The 22,845-nt window shown below is 39.5% G+C and overlaps 1 protein-coding gene across 4 annotated transcripts; it reads left to right on the top strand.

The window, feature by feature from the left end:
• The first annotated feature begins 685 nt into the window (after positions 1-685).
• Tlr4 (toll like receptor 4) lies at positions 686-22,515 on the top strand. 4 transcript variants are annotated; one of them, XR_006635110.1, is made up of 6 exons: positions 686-1,081; positions 5,838-6,004; positions 7,579-9,888; positions 12,448-12,572; positions 16,482-16,529; positions 22,264-22,515. XR_006635110.1 is itself a non-coding variant. In XM_045141886.1 (4 exons), exons 1-3 carry the CDS (start codon positions 989-991, stop codon positions 9,839-9,841), a joined length of 2,523 nt encoding a protein of 840 aa, XP_044997821.1. In that variant the 5' UTR covers positions 686-988; the 3' UTR covers positions 9,842-9,888; positions 10,352-11,179. The 4 variants fall into 4 exon arrangements, 2 of the variants coding, with proteins under 2 accessions (XP_044997821.1, XP_004662741.1); XM_045141886.1 differs by lacking the exons at positions 12,448-12,572; positions 16,482-16,529; positions 22,264-22,515 and adding an exon at positions 10,352-11,179; XR_006635111.1 differs by lacking the exons at positions 12,448-12,572; positions 16,482-16,529; positions 22,264-22,515 and adding an exon at positions 12,200-12,217 and having other exon boundaries at positions 7,579-10,125.
• Positions 22,516-22,845: the final 330 nt, after the last annotated feature.

The following is a 22,845-nucleotide window of genomic DNA, read 5'->3' as shown; positions in this document are numbered from 1 at the left end:
AAATGTAGATTGTCTTCACCTCTCCAAAATTTATATGCTCAAGAATTTCATACCATGAAGATAACTGGGGATAGGGCATTTAAAAAGATAAGTAAAGTAAAAAGAAGTCCTATGAGTGAGCTTTAATACAGCATGACTAGTGTTCTTTTAAGACGAGATCATGATATAGATACACCTGCTGACGTGTGTGTGTGTGTGTGTGTGTGTGTGTGTGTAAAGGGTGCGTCCGCAGGTGACATAGACAAACACGTGCCATTCTCAGTTACAATCTGCTTCTCTTTTGTTTTGAGACGGTGCTCCCATTGACCCAGAATTCTCCAATTAGGTTAAACTGATGGCTTAGCATCTCCCCGTCTTTATCTCCTCACTGCTGAATTTACAAGCCACCATGGGTTCTGGGGATTGAACCCAAATCCTTGTCCTTATGAGACAAGCCCTTTAACTGAGCTACCCAATCCCCTCTGTTGACCTCTCCAACTTGGGCTCTTAACCTTCAGAACTAGAACTTGTTCCTGCCCTTTAATGTCATCACGGCAGCTGTAGCCATCGAACAGTGGTAAACTTCCACTGCTCAAAGCTGGACCGTGGCTGTCATCATAGGCAGTTATGCTGTTTGTTTGAACAGTCTGATTATTTTCCCTGAATTCACCAAGCCCAGTGGTCAGATGGTTTCCTGGGATTAAATTCAGCTTCCGCCTGCTGTTTCCCCAGTGGTGAGTCTGCAGATGTCGGCTCCTTCTGGTCTGCTCCTCCCCTGTCTTCTAACTTCCCTCCTGAGACAGAGGGGAAGAACGCTAACTTAACAAAACCCGAGAATGCTAAGGTTGCCCCTCTCACTTCCTCTCACCCTTAGCCCAGAACGGCTTTGAATCTGGTAATTGCTGTGGGGCAACCTTTGGGAAAAAGGAGAGCAGTGCCTCTGCCCTGCCAAGCAGACAGGGCAAGTCATGTTTTCTCACAGCGGCGGCTGGGGAGAGGAAATGCCAGGATGACGCCCTGCTCAAGCCTGGCTGCGATTCTGATCCCAGCCATGGCCTTCTTCACCTGCCTGAGACCGGAGCGCTGGGATCCCTGTGTGGAGGTACGTGGCGTGACCAGCTTCTCTTCCTGTGAGCTTTGTCTTGCTTCTCAAAACCTGCTGGCGGCTCAGAACTTCCTGCTGTACGTTCTGTTAGCTGACCTGACCAAAATGAGAAAAGAAGGGAAGAAGAAAGAAGAAAGAAAGAAAGAAAGAAAGAAAGAAAGAAAGAAAGAAAGAAAGAAAGAAAGAAAGAAAGAAAGAAAGAAAGAAAGAAAGAAAGACACTAACTCAGCAGACACCTGAGAACACAGGGAAGAATAGCTCCTGGTGCAGGACAGGAAGAACAGGCAAATCGGGGCCAGTCTCATTTAGCTCTTCTGAATGGCATGAGGAACTTGAGGTTTCTTAGGCTCAGTTAAGCTCGTTGGTCTATGCCCTCATGCCTGTGTGACCTGAAAGAAGTTACTGGGCCTCTCTGAGACCGATTTTCGAATGTATAAGATTTGAACTGCTACTGAGGAATTTTAAGAGAGCTGCTTAGCTTTCTGCCCTGACACTGAAGGCTCAAGCACTCACCCCATTGCTCTCAGTCTCAGGAAGAAAGTGGCTGTCAATTTTGCCTTGAGTTCTAAGTGGTTTTCCTCCTTCTGTGTCTTGTCATACATTCAGTCCAGAGTATGAAAAAATATTTTTAAAAAAGAGAGAAAAAGAAAAAGAGACAAAGGAGACAGGCTAGAAGGACAATGCAAAATAGTTAAGGCAGTAGCCTTATTCCTGGTGAAATACCAACCATTCAGTCAGTGGTTGAGTAACCTGATTTATGACTCATCTTGCTTGTTTTCCCTGCCCAGGCCACAATGTTGCCTTAGAATGTCACATAAATTTAAACAGTGAGGACAGGAATTGAGGGCAAGGCAGGGTCAAAACTAAAAATGGGTACATTCAGTTGGAAGCCTGTACTTAATATGGAAGGAGCTGTTACATTTAACATGTAACACAGATTATCTTCACCTTATCTCAATATCCTCCCTTCTCTAGATTCCCTGCCATTTTACCAAGCTCAGGCTGGTTTAAAAGCGCAGCTATTCTGGGCTTCGCCGTTTCCTCATATACCATATTGATCCAGGTCCAAAGCCTGAAGGGTCTCAGTCCCCGGGCCTTGACATGTGAGTGGTGACTCATCTCTGTACTTACACTCCCTTCCCTTAGCCCATATACATCTCTACCGCTTGTTTATTTGTTGCTGTTATTGTTCTCATGGCTATTGCTCTCCTTATTAACTTTCTACAACCTTTGCTGTGGTCGAAATTTCCTGCCACAGGGCCTTTGTACTATTTTGTCTACCTACTATTCTTCTCCCCTACAAGGTTATCTGATGGCAATGTTATGGAACTTTCCAGTAGTTACATTGAAAAATTAAAAAGAAGTAGGTGGATGTTAGTTTTATTCATTTTTTATTTCATCAAATATACATGCAAATATATGTATGCATATTTAACAAATTTTATTTTAATATTATTTATTTGCAAGCAGAGAGAGATAGAAAGAAGATAGACAGAGAGAATGGGCATGCTAGGGCCTCTAGTCACTGCAAGCAAACTCCAGATGCATGTGGCACTTTGTATATCTGGTTTTACATGGGTACTGGGGAATCTAATCTGGGTTATTAGGCTTTGAATGCAAGCACTTTAATACTGAGTAATTGTTCCAAGCCATATTTTACTAGAAGATATTTTACATCCTTTCTTGGGTGTTTCTGTAGTCAGCTTAACATTGCTGGTAGAAATCACCAAACCAAGAGTAGCTTGTGGGGAAAAGGAGGCTTACAGGCTTGAGGGGGAAGCTCCATGATGACAGGGAAAAATAATGACATGAGCAGAGGGTAGACATCACCCCCTGGCCAACATAAGGTAGACCATAGCAACAGGACAGTGTGCCAAACACTAGCAAGGGTGAGCTGGCTTTAACACCCATAAGCCCTCCACAAACAATATACCACCTCCAAGAGGCTTTAATTTCCAATAGCCACCAGCTGGAGAACCTAGCATCCAGAACACCTAAGTTTATGGGGGACACATGAATCAAACCTCCACAGGTGTTATGATTTAGATATTTAGTACTAAATTTATGGCGACCATGCATTTTGATTTAGGCTGGCCACACGTCTTAACATTAAATAGCTGTGTCTGGCTGTGTATCACTCCCTTCATTCAGATCTCTGCTTATATGTCTTCATGGGGTGATCTTTCTTTACTCTCCCTTGTTGATCTCTACAGTCCCTGCACTTGCATTTACCTCTAATCTCCTTTACACTGCTTTGCTTTCTTCTATATCACATCAGTGTGTGTTTATTATCTGTCCTTGCCTTGGAGTAGAATGGACAGGAGGGTAGGACTATGGGAGTGGGATGAATAAGGATGTGAGACTGTTGCTGGTTTTACCACCATGCTGCCAAGGCTGAGTGCATGTCAGCTGCCCAATTGGTATAGATTAAAGGAATTCAAGAAATTCTGGTGGACAAAGTATGAGGCCCTTCTTGTCAGGGTTCAGCTTCCCTGAGGCCTGTATGACACCACTCCTGTCAGTGGTCACCTTATCTGAATTAATTTTTCACAACTTCCTTGCTCACATCATCTCTCCTTATGAAATTTCCTTCTTCCACTCTCCATGTGAACAAGTCTTGATCCAATTTTAAGCTGTGTTCTAGAAAGCCCTCTTCAGACCCAGATTAAATACCTGTTTTCTCAGAATCAGGTCTAATTTAGAGCCTTTTACACATTATTTTATTTGCTCCTGAGTTCAGTGAAGCTATACTTGAGTTCAGTAAATCCTGGAACCCTAACCACACCACCTTTGTTTTGCATTGTGCTCAGCACATAGCAAAAAGTACTTAGTATTTGGGATAAATCATGTCTTTGTTTTCTCAGTGATTCAATTTTTTTTTATTTATGTATTCAAAAATGTCTACTGGCCATTGACAGGTCACCATGTGCCATTCCTTACATGGAGACAAAGTGGCAAGCTAAGCTATCAAAATATCAAAGCTTACAGTCTAGCTCAGAAAATGAACATTTAGGAAACAATCATGTTGTCTGGTGATAGAAACTGTGAGGGAAGATAAAAGAAGGTAAGGGAAGGTTCTTTTGGCACCGTCGTTTCAGAAGTATTGTTGTCGATGCTCCAACGATGAGTAACACTTAAGCAGACATGTGAGTGAAGTGAGGACCTGCATGTATGAACTCTCTGACATATTAGTTCCATCTCTCTGAATGTCTATTATCTTCATGCTTTGAAGATTGAGGCAAATTTGCAGTCAGGTTCACATTGATGGCAGAAAACACCCGGCCAAGAGCAGCTTATGGGAATAGGGGTTTATTTTGATTTACAGACCCCATGATGGCAGGGGAATATGATGGCATGAGTAGAGAGTAGACATCACCTCCTGGCCAACAATAGTTGGACAACAGCAACAGGAGAGCGTGCCAAACACTGGCAAAAAGAAGCTGGCTATTACACCTATAAGCCCACGCCCAACAATACACTGCCTCCAGAAGGCTTTAATTCCCAAGTTACCATCAGCTAGGGACCTAGCATTCAGAACAGCTAACTTTACGGGGACACCTGCATCATACCACCACAAGTATATAACATATGAGAACTATGCTGGCATGTGGTATGAGATTAATAATAGCAATTGATAATTAACCTTAATATTCATTGATAATTTTCATTATAGCAAGCTTTAAGAAAGCTCTAATCTTATTTAATCCTTTAAACAGGTTATATTGTTTTAAAGAACAGAATATGAAAAATGACTGGATTAAATAAGGCATTTTATTGGGAAAAACACAGAATTCTGAAGTCAGGTAGAAGGCTAGAGAATGGGCTTTGCCGCTGGGATCCATGCATGACAAGATTGACTCCTGCATCGCTCTAGTTAAAGTCAATGAACCAAGAAAAAGAACACAATTCTCAAAAACAGGGCTGTGGCTAAGTAAGGTCTGGACTTCTTGATAGGCAGTCTCCTCATGGCTGTGATACAATGAGTATAGATAAGGAAAACAATGCTGAATATTTTATTACCTGTGTTTTATATATGTCAAGTGGAATCCAATGAAGGTTAATAAACAAACATCTTGTTCCAAGGCTTACAGAGAAGCTAGGATAAACAAGGTTTTCAGACATAAGAGCCCTTTGCCACCTGATTCTGTTGCTTCTCAATAATATAGCAGGAATATAGAGTATTGAAAACATGGAAAGTTTCTTTTCCTTTGACATCTAGATTAAGACATTCTGTAAGTATGAACTGAAAGGACAACTGAATGAATGAGGCTGGCTGTGTTGGCTTTTCTCCCTAATCCCAACACCTGGATGGAGGATGGGGAAGGATCAGAAGTTTAAATTCAATCTTAGTGACATACCAAGTTTGAGAACAGGCTGGGCTATTAAACACCCTTTCTTAAAAAAAAAAAAAAAAAGAGGGGCTGGAGAGATGGCTTAATGGTGGAGGTGTTAGCGTGCAAAATCTAAGGATCCAGATTCAATTCCCCAGTAACCATGTAAGAGAGATTCACATTGGGGTACATGTGTGGCTAGAGGCACTGACATTGACATGCCCTCTCTCCCCCCCTTCTCTCTCTCTCATAAATGGAATAAAATAATTTTAAAAAGGGTGAATGAATAAATGACTGGATGGAGTAAGACTAACTGGCTCCTGTGCTTGTACCAGAGTGCCTCACCCACTGTCACTGGCTTTGGAAATGGGAGTTGGGAACACATACATTAAGACACTACACTTGCTATGTGGTCATTGCAGGTGCTTCCTAACATCACGTATGACTGCATGGAGCAGAATCTTCACAATATCCCTTACAGCCTTCCCTCCTCCACTGAGAACCTGGACCTGAGCTTCAACCCCCTGAAGATCTTAAGCAGTAATTGCTTCTCCAGTTTCCCAGAACTACAAGTGTTGGATTTATCCAGGTAATAAATGAGATTTTTACAAACTGTACTTGGTGAGATGTTTATTATTACATCATTGCAATCTTGACTCAGATAGCCTAGTTGGTGATATTTTGTCTTCAATCACTTATACATTTATTCATTCAGCAGATATCATACATGATGGAAAATTGTGGAGAAATTACCTTTGTTCTCCAGGTCTCGATTTCCTCATTTGTGAATCATGCAGGTTCTAATGATACGTACATTTTATATCCAAAAAGGAGCTTAGCTGAATCTTTTTCTTTTTTTTCTTTTTGTTTATTTATTTTATTTACTTTTTTTGAGAATGACAGAGAGAGAAAGAGGCAGATATAGAGAGAGAATGGGCGTGCCAGCACCTCCAGCCACTGCAAACAAACTAATCCTCATGTTTATTAACCATGTGAAGTCTTATAGGGAAATAGCTATTCAAGTTTACCTCTTATTTGTCTAATAGGGTTGTTTGTTCCCTATTTTTTATTAAAAAAAAAAAACATTATGCAGTACTTTCAGCTTTCAGAGCCTCTTCTCTCTCAGCTTTTGTTCACATTCAGTCACTGTTAACATTTAGATTTCACTTAAGCATTCTGCAAGAAACCTGCTCGGGTGTTCCTGGTATAGGTCAGCTCTCTCGATGCAAACTTTTAGTGTGCTTTGCTTTCCTTCCAAAATACTCACTCCTGTCACCTGTTATTAACATTTACCTGTGGTGATGCCAGCTTTCAGATAACTAATTGTTATATATGTGGAACTTTTTATAAACATCAGTAGCATCTATGACTTCATAAATAATTAATTATATATGTCTTTGAAGGTGATATTCACCAGTCATCTATAATGGCTAATGACAATTGGCTATATCATTTCTAACAACTGGATATATAATCTCAAATATGCTTGGCAACAAATGGCTAAACTCGATCTAAGGCTATTTCAAGCTCTGTCGGCAACAGGTTCTTAATGTGCTTTAATTATTGATCTTTAATTTTTTTTTTTGGATGGATTTGCTGCTCTGTTTAGCATGTATGCCTTTTGTGATAAAAATAGTTATCTGGGTCTGGGTGATGGATTCCTGGGTAAAGCACTTGCTGCACAAGTGTGAAGACCTGAGTTCAAATCTTCAGAATCAGTGGAAGTCAATATGCAGTACAAAGGATCTATAAACCCAATGTTCCTACCAGAAGATCAAAGCCACAAGCCAACTATCCTAGTATACACAGCTAAAACAACAAAGATACTCTATCTTAAACATGATGGGAGAGATTGTCTTCTGACTTCCATATAAGTGGCTGCCCTTAGACATATGTACACATACACACACACATACAAAATCCCACCCAAGTACACACAAATGATAAAAAAAAAATTAAAAGAGTTTATCAATGTTGCCAATGTAATAATGATGAAACTACAGAGCTTCTTTGGTGCTCATTCCATCATACTGGCCTTTCCTCATATCTGTCCCCATACACAGTCATATGGTATATCATGTCTGTATGAGTTCATTATATGACATTTATATTATGAATTATTATTCATCAGAAATATATGACCTGTATCTCTTTTCTCTGCAGGTGTGAAATTACAATGATAGAAGATGATGCTTTTCAGGACTTAATCCAACTCTCTACCTTGATATTGACTGGCAACCCTATACACAGTTTAGCTCTGGGAGGCTTTTCTGGACTATCGAGTTTACAGAAGCTGGTGGTTGTGGAGATAAACCTGGCTTCTCTGGAGAGCTTTCCTATTGGGCATCTCAGAAGTTTAAAGCACCTCAATATGGCTCACAATCTTCTTCATTCTTTCAAGTTACCTGAATATTTTTCTAATCTGACCAACCTGGAATACTTGGACCTTTCCAACAACAAGATCCAAAGTATTCATCATAAAGACTTGAAGGTTCTGCATGAAAATCCCCAACTCAATCTTTCTTTAGACCTGTCTCTGAACCCCATTGACTTTATCCAACCTGGTGTCTTTCAAGAAATCAGGCTCCACGAACTAACACTAAGAAGTAATTTTAACAGTACAGATGTAATGACAAGTTGTATTCAAAGTCTACTGGGATTAGAAGTGCACAGGTTAATCCTAGGGGAATTTAAAAATGAAAGGAATATAGAAAGGTTTGACAGATCTGTCCTGGAGGGATTGTGTAGTGTGAGCATTAATGAATTCCGGTTAACTTATGTAGATCAGTTTTCAGGAAAAGTCACTGACTTGGTAAATTGTTTAGCGAATATTTCTGCAATGTCCATGGTAAGTCTGTATATAAGTGATGACAATTTTTATAATGATTTCAAATGGCAATCATTAGAATTCATTAACTGTGATTTTAAAACCTTCCCCTTTCTGGCACTCCCCTTTCTCAAAAGTTTGATTTTCACTGCCAACAGAGGTGCAACCAGTTTTGTAGATGTGGAACTACCAAACCTTGTCTTCCTAGATATCAGTAGAAACAGCTTGAGTTTTGAAAGCTGCTGTTCTCATAAACATCTGGGAACAACCAGACTGAAGTATTTAGATCTCAGCTACAATGGCGTTGTGACTATGAGTTCAAACTTCCTGGGGTTAGAGCAACTGGAGTATCTGGATTTTCAGCATTCTACTTTGAAAAAGATGAGTGAATTCTCTGTGTTTTTATCCCTCAGCAAACTCCTTTACCTTGACATCTCTCATACTCACATCCGGGTTGACTTCAATGGCATCTTTGATGGCCTGATCAGTCTCAAAGTTTTAAAAATGGCTGGCAACTCTTTTAAGGATAACACTCTTTCAAATACCTTCACCAATATGACGAGCTTGATATTTCTGGACCTCTCTGAATGTCGCCTAGAACAGGTGTCCCAGGGAGCATTTGCCACACTCTCTAGACTTCAGGTTCTAAATATGAGTCACAACAACCTCTTGGTGTTGAATACACTTCATTATAAACCTCTCCAGTGTCTCCAGCTTCTGGATTACAGTTTCAACCACATAGAAACCATCAAAGGGGAGGAACTTCGACATTTTCCATGGAGTCAGGCTCGCTTAAATCTTACACAGAATGACTTTGCCTGTACTTGTGAATACCAGAGCTTCCTGCAGTGGGTCAAGGACAAGAGGCAGCTCCTGGTGGAAGCTGAACAAATGAAGTGTGTAAAATCACTAGAAATGAAGGGAAGACCTGTGTTGAGTTTCAGGAATGCCACCTGTGAAATCAACAAGGGCATCATCAGCATGTCAGTGATCAGCGTGGTTCTTGTATTCATTATGGTGTTTCTTGGCTACAAGTTTTACTTTCACCTGATGCTTTTAGCTGGCTGTAAAAAGTATGCTCAAGGGGAAAGCATCTATGATGCCTTTGTTATCTATTCAAGCCATGATGAGGACTGGGTGAGGAATGAGTTGGTAAAGAACCTAGAGGAAGGGGTGCCCCCATTTCAGCTATGCCTCCACTACAGAGACTTTATCCCTGGTGTGGCCATCGCTGCCAACATCATCCAAGAGGGCTTCCACAAAAGCCGAAAAGTCATTGTGGTGGTATCTCAGCACTTTATCCAAAGCCGCTGGTGCATTTTTGAATATGAGATCGCTCAGACTTGGCAGTTTCTGAGCAGCCGCTCTGGCATCATCTTCATCATCCTGGAGAAGGTGGAGAAAGCCCTGCTGAGGCAGCAGGTGGAGCTGTACCGCCTTCTCAGCAGGAACACGTACCTGGAGTGGGAGGACAATGCCCTGGGGAGGCATATCTTCTGGAGAAGACTAAGGACAGCTCTGCTGAATGGAAAATCATGGGATCCAGAAAGGACGGCTGAGTTACAAAACAACCAACAAGAAGCAACAACTTGTACCTGAGAAAGAAATAGTTCCCCAGGCCCTTTAGCCCAGCACTCATTCCGTTAGTAAGTACTAAATGCTACAACATTCCTGTGGGTATGCTTTGGAGAGTGATTTGTGGTGCACAGGATACACCAGACTGGTAATCTTATGGATCTTACAGTGAGATGGAATAAATACTATGCTCAAAATATGAACTTTCCAATGTGTTTCAACAACCCAGCCAAAGGGTCCCAATTGAGGAAGTCTGTCTAAGTATCCTTCCTCATCAAATTGAATGTAAACTAAGAGGGTGAGCCCTGGTAAGATTAGAAAGATGTTCTTTTCTTCAGCCGTTTTTTTTCTAGTGTGTGTGTGTGCATGTATGTGTGTGTACATGTTCATGTGTACAAGTATAGGAATTCACCTGTCATTGTTGTACATTTGACAGTCAGAAGATAAGGGTGGGTGTCAGGTCTTTCCTTCCACATTGGAGGAGGCAGGGTCTCTTGTATTCATTGTTGCTCGTTGCTATATTTTCTGTTCTAGATGACCACAGGCTTCCTGAAAATACTCCTGCCTCTCTGCCTTCCTTCCTTCCAATGGTGCAGTGGAATTACAGATGCCTTCCAAAGCATCAGGCTTTTTGTGTATAATATATGTATGCATGTGTGTATGTATGTATGTATGTATGTATGTATGTATTTATTTATTTATTTATAATGGAGGAGAGGGAGAGAATGGGTGTTCTAGGGCCTCTAGTTACTGAAAATGACCTCCAGACACATGTGCCACCTTGTGCATCTGGCCTACATGGATGCTAGGGCATCAAATGTGGATCCTTATACTTCTCAGGCAAATTTCTTAGTCAATAAGCCATCTTTCCAGCCCAGCATCAAGCTTTTAGCTGAGTGTCAGAGATCCAGATGCAGATATAACTAGTAATTTATCCACTGAGCCCTTAAGTTTTTTCAAAAGGAAACTACATTAAAAGTTGTGTTTTATCAACCTTAAAAGAGTTGGGGGGTTCAGCTCGCTTGTAAAGCCTAATAACCCAGGTTGATTCCCCAGTACCCATATAAGCCAGATGTGCAAGGTGGTATATGTGTGTGGAGTCTGTTTGCAATAGCTGGAGGCTTTGAATCTCTCTCTCTCTCTCCCTGTATAAGTAAGTAAATAAATAAAATAAATAAATAATCAAATAGTTAAATTATTTTAAGAGTCTTGGCACTTTAACTGAGTGAATGTTTGTTTCCTTTCCCTTTCCTACTGAATGCATATGAATTCCACCTGATCTCTCAGAGCACTCCCAATTCAGGATCCACCTCCCATTTTAAGTCATTTATTCTTTGTAATCAGTTCCTCAGGAAACCCATATTCAGAAACACCCTTGGAATTTCTTAGTATGTTCTATTCATTAAATAAAAATATATAGTGTATTTTTATTTTCATAAATAAGTTATTTTTCATGTATTATCTATACAGTCACATCATAAATAACAGTGCTAAGACCCATGCTATAAATACCCATATTTAATCAAAGTTTTTCAAGTAAATACATAAGTAACATATGCTCCATCACGTCACTGGATGCCATTCTTAAGTTATTTCCTACTATTAGGATTGTCATGCAGGAAACATTAAAATTTGGTATATAGGAATATTTTAGTAGGGGAATAAAAGTCAAGGGGATTGTGCCTGAGGCAGGAAGAGAAGTGAAAGACTCCACAGGTGAATACTTCTTGATGATCCAAAAGCATATGGGTTGGTATAGCCAAGTCACACCATAAACAATTTGAGCAGAAGCTTCTTCTCAGGATGAACTCTGTTTCCTGAAATGGTAGATCCTTTTGTTCATTCAGGGAGACCTAGAATGCTAAGATCCTTCCTCTGCCACCTTACCACTGCCAGACCTGCTGGAATAATGTCTTAAGGTAAGTAGAATACATTGCTGCTTCTGTTGGGTTTCACTTCCTGAACACATTGAGGAAATAGTAGATGTTATCATGAAGAAAACAGTTTTCCAGGTTAGTGGTACTCATGGAAATGGGAGTTCACAGAAAAGCTCATTCACCCTACTTCCTAGAAATGATGACTAAAAAATCAATGAGGACATAATAGGAGAACTCAAAGTCAAAACCACAATGAGCAATTATCTTATACCAGTTAGAAGAGCCACTATATGTGTAATGGCTTGTTTTTGTGCTTGCATGCTCATGAGTATGTGTGTGTAAAGGAAAATGTGAAAGTGGAGCGCTTCTATACTTTTGCTGGGAGTTTAAAGTAGTGGAGCCATTAAAAAACAGGGAGGAGGTTCCTTGAAAGAAAACTAGAACTCTCATATGATCTACTAGACAGGATTTATAACAGATATCTTCATATCCATATTCATCACAGAAACATTCATAACAGTCAAGGAAATAATCCAAACATTAATGGATAGGTGAATAAAGAGAACATGTTATATGACCATGGATGAGGAAAGACTCATGAGGCTCCACCCATCTCTGAGGTGCTTTTGGAAGGTACTGGTTTCTCAAGGAAGGTGAATACATTTCTCTGAGTGATATAGATAGCTGGTAATTTGCCCATCCTCTGCTAAATAACTCTTCATTCATTCATTCATTCATTCGTGTTTCTCTGAGAAATTCTAGTTAAACTCCATGGAACACAAAGGAAGGAGGAGGAGATGAAGAAAATATCAAATTAGAGGACAGACTAGTGGGGAAGAAGAAGGGGATTCATCAGGAGTTGGAGGAGACAACCAAAGGTAATTGATGGCTGATCCGATCAGAATATATTATTTATATATATGCAAAAACTGTTAAAGTGAAATAATTTACCTTGTTAAAAAGATAATACATGATATACAAACAGTGCAACTTCATTAAGCCTTGAAAAAGACAAAAAACCTGATTACTTGCAATCACATGGATCAATCTGGGAATTCTTACACTAAGTGAAGTAAGCCAGTTACAAGAGGAATGGGAATTCCTGGAATTGCTGATGAATTTAAAAAAGGCTCCATGCTTCACTAAAGAGATAGTTGCTCAACTGTGTGAAGAGCTGCCCAGTTCATAACAGCTGAGAACTGGAATCAACACAGATGCCCACTATTGGACAAATGGATATCAAAGTTGTAGTTCATATACAGAATGGAATTCTATTCAGCAATAAGAAAAATTGATACAATAAAATTTGTAGGAAAATGAATGGACTTGGTACAGTTCATACCCAACAAGCACACACAATCACAGAGACAAATGCCACAATGTTCTCACCCATCTGTGGTTCCTAACCAGGATCAGCTTGAGTTTCTGGAATACCAGATAGGCAACTTGAGACCTAGATAATAGGAATGGAAAGGTTTGGGAAGGAAGGGAATGTGAGATTGGGGGAAAATACACACAAAGCTAACCTCAAAATGACTTGGTACCATAGAAACCTCTCTCCTTGAAGATAGACTAAAAGATTAAACGCTAAACAGTACATTGGAGGGGAGATACCAAAAAAAGAAGGGCCCTGGTGAGGGAGGAATGTAGCCTAACCTTAAAAAACTTTGATTCTGACCTGTAACTCACAGTACCAGAAGTAGGTGCTACCCCCATTGAGCTGTTGATTGGAGAGACCTACAAGCTCCCCAATCAAGACAGGTTTAAAGCACTTGATTACCTGTCTGAGGTAAAAGGTAAAACGCTATTGCTGAAGACACCATATACTGCTGGCACAGAACATTGGAGAGACCCAGCTGGAATCTGGAAGATATCCAGTCCCCAGACAGTTAGCCCATCTAGTTCTGGAAAGCTCTACATGGGGAACTAAGGGAAAGTGGCCAACAATGGAGTGAGCAAGTAAGGATCTAAGCTACTGAGAAACAACCAGCCACACAAGAAGGATGCACCAGTGCAATGGTGGCACACAACCTTTGTGGGTAACCAATGGCTTTCTGATTGGCTAAGAGAGCTCAATGGAAAGGCACCCAAATGTGGAACTGGGGACAAGGTCTGAATCCTATAGAGACAAAGATTATGCTCCACTATTTGTTGTCTAAAAGAGGGGCTACATTAATCAAACTCTCCCCAAATTAATAATACTTATCTCATTTAACCTATGTTGACTTTACTGTCCACTGGAGAATCTATTTTTCTTTTTAGGAAGGTAGTGAGATCCAAGGAGATAAAATACCCCTCACATTCCAGCAAGCCCTGAGCAAAACCAAGGAGGAAGTGGGAAGAAGAGCAAGAGTGCTGCTTCTATAGTGAGCCTGTCAAGCAGTGCTAGGGTGAAGGAGATAGATGCTGAGGATACTCAACACATACCAATGCAGAAATCCAGAGGTTCCTAACAGCTCATCACTAAAGTACACTTAAAGCATACCTACCAAGTCTCGGGGAATTTTGTGGAAGAGGGGGCAGGAAGATTGTAAGAGTCACAGAGATGTCATGCCCAGGCCCACTGCCTCCCCCCAATATTTGGCTGCTACTCCCACAATGCATAACCCACAACTCCATGGGGAATACCAGAAACCCCACTGAGGAGGACCTCCTAGAGAATGGGGACAGGGAGGAGGGAAAATACGGTACCAATACATGATATATCCATACAAAACATGTTATTAATAAAAAGTGGTATGTAGTGCTGGAGCGATGGTTAAGCAGTTAAGGCACTTGCCTGCAAAGCCATAGGGCCCAGGTTTCATTCTCCAGTATCCATGTAAGCCAGATGCACAAGGTGGCATATGCATCTGGACTTTTGTGTAGTTGATAGAGGCCTTGGTATGCCCATATTTTCTCTCTCTCAAATAAATAGATAAACTATTTTTAAAATATGTGGTGAAATAGAAATGATAGGAACAGGGAAAATCAGGCCTAGGATGGGCTTTTTTCAACTATCAAAAAGCATCTGTATGAAAGGGAAATAACTATTGGAATAGGGAAGTATTAATAGTAATTACAATGCCTCAAAGTTGTTATTGTCTACAACTTCAAATATATTTACAGTTATACTGTCTTGTTAGCCAGATGAGGTAACAGATCAAGGCTTTGAAGTTCAAGGAAATAAATGTGTTGTCAAGAGTCAGACCAGGAGCATGAAGCTTGACCCCTTATCTCTTGTCTCTCAGGGAAACTTTTTCCCACCCCACCACACTGCTTTAGGTTTCAAGTTGGCGAAACAAGAAGTGAAACCCAGTAGATCTCTGTGTGATTGGCACCAGTTAGGGGTTTTTGAGTCAAACCATGGGTCATTAAACAAATACATATGCATACACTAAGTGGTTTACATGTAGCATATCTTTTTCCATAAAAGACTTGAGGAAGCTTCAAATTGTAAGTGAGAAATAAGGCTAGTTAGAAGTACAAAGCATCAGGAAAGAAGATAAAGAGCAAAGGGTAACACCAAAAATAAGTGCCCTCCTTCCTTCTGTCTCCCCCACTCTCTTTCTTTCTGACAAAGAAAGAAGTAATTACATGCAGCCCAGGCTGGCTTCAACCCCTCTATAGAGCTGAAGAGGTCCTTGAACTTCTGATCCTTCAATTTCTACTTCCTAAGTGCTGGGATTATAGGTGTGAGGTACTATTCCTGAATTGAGAGCAAGTTTTGATATAGTTGCGTTTAACTCCTTCTCCAGAACGACTCTGGCATTTTGGATAGTGTGACTGTTGAAAAATTCAATAACTCAAATTTACAATTTACTAGCTGCATGCCTTGGACTTCACTTCTCTGAGAACTAGTTACCTTACATAGTTGATAAAGATTATTATATTAATTTGTAAGGCTGTTGAAAAATTAAAATAATATATGTTTAAAAGAAGAGATATTTTATTGGTAAATAATCCCCATGGCTTTAAAAAAGGCTCCAAAGGACAAAACACTGAGTAATCTTTGTGGTGACAGTATTGTAGTTGCAGCTATTTTCCTAGCCTGTGGGAATACAAGAGTTCCTATGTCTATAAGTAGACAATTTTCTGTTGTTGTTGTTTGTTTTTCTAAACTTAGCTCTACTTATGAGTTGCCAGACCCTGACCTTCTTATGGACCCTATCCTTTCTAGAAATCACCCGCAGGTTTCTGGAGAGTCATATGTAGACTTGCAGGAGTCCTCTTACAACATCTGTTGGGGCTGAGCATCATATCTACTTAACTTCTCCCCCAGTGCTGAGCTGATGTATACACAGAGGCAAGCAATGTTTTATTTAAAGCAGGATATTATCTCTGCAGATGATGTTGTTCTCTGTGCTGTCCATACGGTCTCTAGAGCTCTGAAATTTCATGGCTGTTATCCATTCCTGTTATCTACAGGAATATATCTAGTATGTCTTCCATTTGGTTCCATAACTCTAAGTATTATAAAATTTTGTAGAAGGAGGGGGGGATTTATCTTTAATAGTTATTTTAAGGACCTATTCTGCTTTATTATGATATCATATTTACATTCTTATGCTGTGAAATTTGATGGATATTTTAAATAATATATTATGAAACTTTAGTTTCAAGGATTTTTCAGAATACATAAAAAATCACATAGGCATTAAGTTATAAAATTTGGATTTAGAACTGGCCTCTATGATATTAAAAGTGAACTGGCTATGCAAGGTTATTACTCTGCAGCCTTTGTTCTGTTCTGTTTGGAGATTGCAATGCTACTCTTCTTTATTCATATTTCTCTTTCCTATGACTAGGGTTCAAATCTGGAATCCAGATGGGTACTGGGCAGAAGCAGGAAATGTGTAAGTACAGGAACTTCTTGAAATCAACTATTTTCTCTGATAATGATGCATGAGCTTCACCATTTCATCTCTCTTTTCTGATGGATTATTTTTTTTTCATAAGGCGATCACATATTCATATATTTTCCATCCAAATAGCCAATGATAGGTCCAGATGTTTCAGTATTTATAGCTATTTTCCAACATTCTTGATTCAGGGATTTCTTTTGCCAAAGGTTTGCAAGTAAGGCATTTTTCAATGCCTTCACCAAATGGCAAGGATGTGTCATTGAAAAATTAAGCTGAATAGTCTTAGCATATCAATGATGTTGGCAGTGCACTTTGATAAAGAAATTTAAGTTGAGCTATCTGATGAACGAAGAACCTATATCCTTTAGACTAAGTTTCCTACTGACATCATTACTATGTCTTTATGTGTGTGCACATCTGTGTGGTGTGTGTACCTGTGCGTGTGCATGTTTGTATGGAGGCCAGAAGTCCATTTTAGTGTCTTCCTTAATGTCATGTTTTTTTGAAGACAGGATTTCTCACTAAACACGGAGATCACCGATTTGTCTAGACTAGCTAGCCAGCATGCTCTAGAAATCCTCAGATATGATATTACAGGCATTGGTCACCATGTCTGACTTTTGCATAGACACTGGGGAACCACACTCAGGACCTCCCACTTGTGCAGTAAATACTTTAGTAACCGAGCTATTTCAAAACACCTTCTATGTCTTCTTTTAGATTCATTCAGCTAAAAGGTCCTAATACTTCTGAGTATGTGACTTAGAATTTTAAGCTCATGCCCATAATGCAAGCTGATGATGATTTTGCAGGTGCATTGGAAATCAATCCTAGCTCTGAAGTTCCACTTCTGTATTCTTACTGTCTACCATTATAGTTTGACTAAATAAAAGATGTGAAACTTTAAAATGCTATGTTAAAAGAAGTTTCTTTATTTTAGCTGCTCCTCTAACTAACAAATAAAATGAGCAAACTAGACTTTTTACAAGTTCACAATATAGTGGTGAACAGTCTTCAAAACCTATCCAATTTAAGTTTGCTTACCAGAATAGCAAGAGTCATTCTTTCCTATACAACACATAAAAAGCAGTGGAGGAACACACTTGCTTGAACTGGGAGGTATAAGAATAAGAAGGACACAAATCATAGCATGAAGTTGATTTACTGAACTTAAATCTTTGAAATCTCCAAGGTGGCAGTTCTCACTGGTGTGGTCCAATATGGAGCCAAGTTTAAGACTGGGAGAATGGAAAATCAAGTCAAGGTCCCATCTCTGAAATACATATTGAATGAAAAAAATGCTGCTACCAGAATTTACATTGAACAAAATCTGTACTTTGCACATGTATAATTTGGTCTTGATTATGGCGCAGTAGAACTTTCCTGCAGGGTGGAACTGAGGTCCAGTCTGGTTCCTCACTTTACCTGTGTGATAACAGGCAAGTCATTCAAGAGCCTCGAGGCTTAGGTCCTCATACATCAGAGGAGTAGCATGGCTTTGTGGTATACCTCACACAATGCCCTAATAGCAAATTTTAATTAATCATTTTGTGTAAAGGCTTTTATTGTTGTCCTACCCTATTTATCTCAGCGGTAAACAAGGAGAATACTACATTATTTGATTTACAAATGACTAGATTCATTCTTAGTGCCCCCTAACCAACACAATATGATATCTATAATATGTTTTACTCAAGAATGACAGCACTGAGGTTAAGTTGCTAGTCTAAGTTATCCAATGTCAAGACATAAAAGCATTGTACAAAGTCAAGAATTCTTCACTACCATAAAAGTGAACAAACCTTCTGCTTAACCACAAAATTTTAATTGTTATTAACCAAACAGAATTAGTATGCCCACTATTTATTTTATTAGTGTAATTGCCATAAGATCTTGGGGAAATATATTTCATGCTGGATCTAATGAAAATTTGTAACAAGAGAAACCCCATGCATGCTAGGAGATGCTATTTCTTTAAACAACAATCTTAGGTTTCTCTACCATGTCTATCATTAGTCTGACTTGCTCATGGCCATAACAGACTTGTGATTAAACTCATAGGTTATAGGAGAACTTTCAAAAGCTGAGTACTTCCTATATGTTTGAAATTGGATCATATGTTCAAGGTCACCGTTGACAGCTAAACTTCTCAGCTCAAAGTGAAAACTGGAGTGAGTTAGTTAATCAAAAGCACCACGAATTCTTATCTGATTGCCTCTCCTCTCTGAGTTGGGGGCTCCTTTCTTCATTTTAGTAATGATGAATCAGATGTCCAGAGAAGATGAATAGTCTGTCCTATGCCACACAACTTCTAATAAATTGATAATAATAATTTTAAATTTGTATTCTTTTGATATATGTTTGGTACTGTACTAAGTTAATTGTCTAAATAATCGCTTGATACAGGTGTTGGTGGTTTTGTCATTTTGTGTATAAAGAAGCTGAGAGTAAAGAGTGAATTGTCTAATTGGAAGGCAGTATCCAAATTGGCTTCACTCCCAGGGATGCCTGCTTCCCAGTATGCGATGGCTTGTTATAGTCTTTTGTGCTGTTCTGCCAGGGGTAGTCAGAGCCCTGATAGGAATGTTATTTGGACAAGGTCAGTAACTCCCATACCATCTACAAATTGAAAGTTTAAAAGGCAGAGTATGTTACTTTCCTTGATTTCTACAGAAATAGAGATAATCCCTCCTGTGACACTGCTAAGTGACAAGTCTGAGTGTAAATGTGCTTTCTGGCACAAATTGTCCTATCCTAATAGTCTTGATTATAATTATAAAATAATGGGTTTCTGAAAGGCTGCAAGCAATTCTGAGAATGACAATAAGGGTTTAGAAACAACATGGTGTTTATGTGAAAAGTGTTTTGTTGAAAATTAAACCTATGTTTAGGAGAAAGGACTGTAGTGTTTGTGACTAAGAAACTATCTCACCATGTCAGTGGTCAATTTTTGCTCTTGTATCAAACTAAAAACACCCTTTTACCCATGATTAGCAAGACATGACTGACCCAAGGTCTGAATCTTTCCCAGAACCTTGTCCTTCCATTTTTCTCAGGGCCTGAGTGAGTTATAAGATTGCATGGTCCATTTCCTTCTTAGAATTCAGCTTTGTTTATGATCCTTTCTTGGAGGTTTTCCCACCTCCACAGAGAGGAACAGACTCTTTCTGGAAGGCTTTATGTGGATATCAGTGGGAAATAAAAGTTAGGGAAAGCTATCTTGAATTCCTATCTTATAAAGGAAACAGAAGTCACTCTTCAAAGTTTAGAAAAGTCTTTTCTCTTCTGCAGCCTTAAAGTTACACAAAGCTGCACAGTTTCATCTGATCATGTGTGTGTGCTGCTTGTGCTTACTCTACCTATCTCACTTTCCTGGCCTTTTCTTGTATTTTATTTTCATCAAATCCATCAGGAAGCTTAAAAATAGTATGTTATAATAGAACTAATAAAATATAAATAGGCCAATATTATAAAATTTATCACTTTCCAATTACTGACTTTTAAATGAATGTTTGGCACAAGAATCCTTTGGGAGTTCTGATTATTTATCAATCTGTCTATCAATGGATCTTTTATCTATCTGTCAGAAATCCATAATCATCTCTGTCATCAGCTATCTTTATGATCCTTCTTGGTAGAAATCCTGTTTCAGAACCCAAGTTTTAGATTATAATTTTAAAATATTCTCCAGGGAATTCTTTATTTTTTGCTATTATTGACAATTTCCATAATTATAGACAACCATAATAATTCTCTCCCTCTGCACTTTCCCCTACACATCTCCACTCTCCATCATATCCCATACCTGCCTCAATCAGTCCCTCTTTTATTTTGATGTCAACATCTTTTCCACTTATTCTATTGGTCTTGTCAATGTCATGGATATCCAGGCCATTTTGTATTTGGAAGAGTGGATTGTATGGAGTCCTATCCTTCCTTTATCTCATACATTCTTCATGTCAGTTCTTCCACAATGAACTCTAACATTTGCAAGGTGTGATAGAGATGTTTTAGTGCTGAGCACTCCTGTGTCACTTGCTATCAGCGCTATGTTGCCTTTTGAGTCCTCCCAGAGGTCATTGGCATATGAAAAGAGAAACTTCTTTAACAAAAAGAGAGAGAGGGAGAGAGAGAGAGAGAGAGAGAGAGAGAGAGAGAGAGAGGGAGAAATATTACTATATGGGCATGAACATTAAGTAAAGTGCTTATTGGGCTATTTGAGGAGCATAATATATGCATTTAGCCAGACACTACCCTGTGTTAGGGCTCATGACTTCCCCCAATAAATGTAATTTCTATATACAGATAGATATAAGAATGACTGTTTTAATAGAAAATGGAACATGACATATGCCTTATTTACTATTGATATTGACTGTTCTCAAGACTTATTGCTAATATGGAGGCGCCTACAAAGTTGACCATAGAGTTATCAACAGACTCAGTTATTCTCTTACTGGGCATTTACCCTGAAAGCCCCATGTCTCATTTCAGAGATATTTGCTCAATCATGCTTATAGCTCCACAATTCATAATAGCTAAGAACTGGAATCAACCCAGATGTTTATCATTGGATAAATGGATAACCAAGATGTGGTACACCTAACAAAATGGAATTCTACTCAGCAGTTTTAAAAAATGACACACTGAAATTTGAAGATAAATGGTTGAACTAGGAACATATCAGTCTCAGTGAGCTCACCCAATCACAGAAAGACAATCATCAAATGGTCTCACTCATCTGTGACTCCTAACCTGGATCAGCCCGAGATTCTGACATGCCTAATAGGTATCTCAAAGACCGAACAATAGGGAGGGTGGGGCTGAAGGGCAGGGTAAGAGTGGAGGGGACAAAAAGCTGGACCCAAATGGAAATGGTACCTCAAAGTCCTATATCCTGAAAGATAGACTAAAAGTTTGAACCTTCATCGGGTCCTTAGAGCAAACATATGAACCAAAGGGCCCTTGAGAAGGTATGATGAGGACTCACCTTAATTTTCTCCTATTACTCCTCTCTCTCTCTCTCTCTCTCTCTCTCTCTCTCTCCCCCTCTCTCTTTATTTTCTCACTTTCTCTTTTATATTACCTACATTTTTCTTCCTTCTTTTCTTTTGTCAATGCCCTGTAACTCCTAGTATCAGGATGTGGTTAATATTCACAGTGATCTATTGGTCAGAGAGACCAACAAGTTTTCCCAAAATAAGACAAACTCCTGTCAGAACACTTGATTACCCACCAAAGGTTAATGGTAAGACCCTACTGCCAAAGACACCATATACTGTCAGTAAAGAACATGGAGAGACATGATTGGAATCTGCAAGAGATACAGTCCCCAGACACCTTGTCTAGTGCCAGAAGGTGCTACATGTGCTACTGGGGAAATATGGCCAATGTCTGTCCCAGCAACTCAAGGTCTAAGCTATTCAGCAGCAAACAACCTGATGTGAAGCTCTCCCAAGTGCAATAGTGTCACACAACCATGGTGAGTAAACAGCTGTTTTTGCATTGGCTAACATATCCCCTCAGGAATGGAACCCACACCTGAAACTGGGAAACAAGTCAAAATCATATCCAAATATTTAGTAGACTCTACAATATTAAGCTCCCACCAATCTTGGGCTACAACAGGGCCTACACCTATTAAATTCTCTAAACTAATAATGGTTATTCCTCTTATCTAGTGCTGACTTCACTCTCTGGTGGAGATTCTGCTTCTCTTTTTCAGATGGATGCAGAACCTGAGGAGAGAATCAGCCCATTGCATCTCACCAGGGCCTCAGCTGAAACCGTAGAGTATCTGTGGAAATGTACAAGAGTGCTGCTTTCTTGGTGAACCTGGAATCAGCTCAATGGTGAAGTAGGTAGACACAGAGAACACTCAACTCCTACCAAACCAGAGATCCAGAGACACAGAGGTTCCCAAGACCTCATCACTGATGTTGACCTAAAATGAACCCAATATGGCTCAGGGCAATTCATGGAACAGGGGGTGGAAAGATTGTTAGAGCCACCTGTTAGTACATTATGCACAGAGACATTGCCTCTTTCCCATAACTGATGTCTAACTTCACAATACACAACCCACAATTCCCATGGAGATAACTGGCACCCTGATGAGAATGGTCCCTTCAGATGAGGATACAAGGATAAGGGTAAGGATGGTACTACTGTGTGCTGTTTACACACTTAGTTATGTACAAAACTAATGAAAATACTTATTGCTAAAATTCATGACAGCAAAAGTGTGATCAATGAGTTAGAATGTGTGATCATATTTTGTTGTTGTTGAGGAAAAGGAGACATTTCA

Source organism: Jaculus jaculus, chromosome 1 (genome assembly GCF_020740685.1).
Source record: "Jaculus jaculus isolate mJacJac1 chromosome 1, mJacJac1.mat.Y.cur, whole genome shotgun sequence".
In the NCBI taxonomy this organism is placed as follows: Eukaryota; Metazoa; Chordata; class Mammalia; order Rodentia; family Dipodidae; genus Jaculus; species Jaculus jaculus.
The sequence above is the reverse complement of the archived record's forward strand: the minus strand, read 5'-3'. Positions and strand labels throughout refer to the sequence as shown.

Coding starts and splice junctions, on each gene's coding strand:
- Tlr4 (XM_045141886.1), top strand. CDS start 989: ATGACGCCCTGCTCAAGCCTGGCTGCGATTCTGATCCCAGCCATGGCC. Junction 1,082..5,837: donor GCTGGGATCCCTGTGTGGAG/GTACGTGGCGTG, acceptor TGGTCATTGCAG/GTGCTTCCTAACATCACGTA. Junction 6,005..7,578: donor CAAGTGTTGGATTTATCCAG/GTAATAAATGAG, acceptor TTTTCTCTGCAG/GTGTGAAATTACAATGATAG.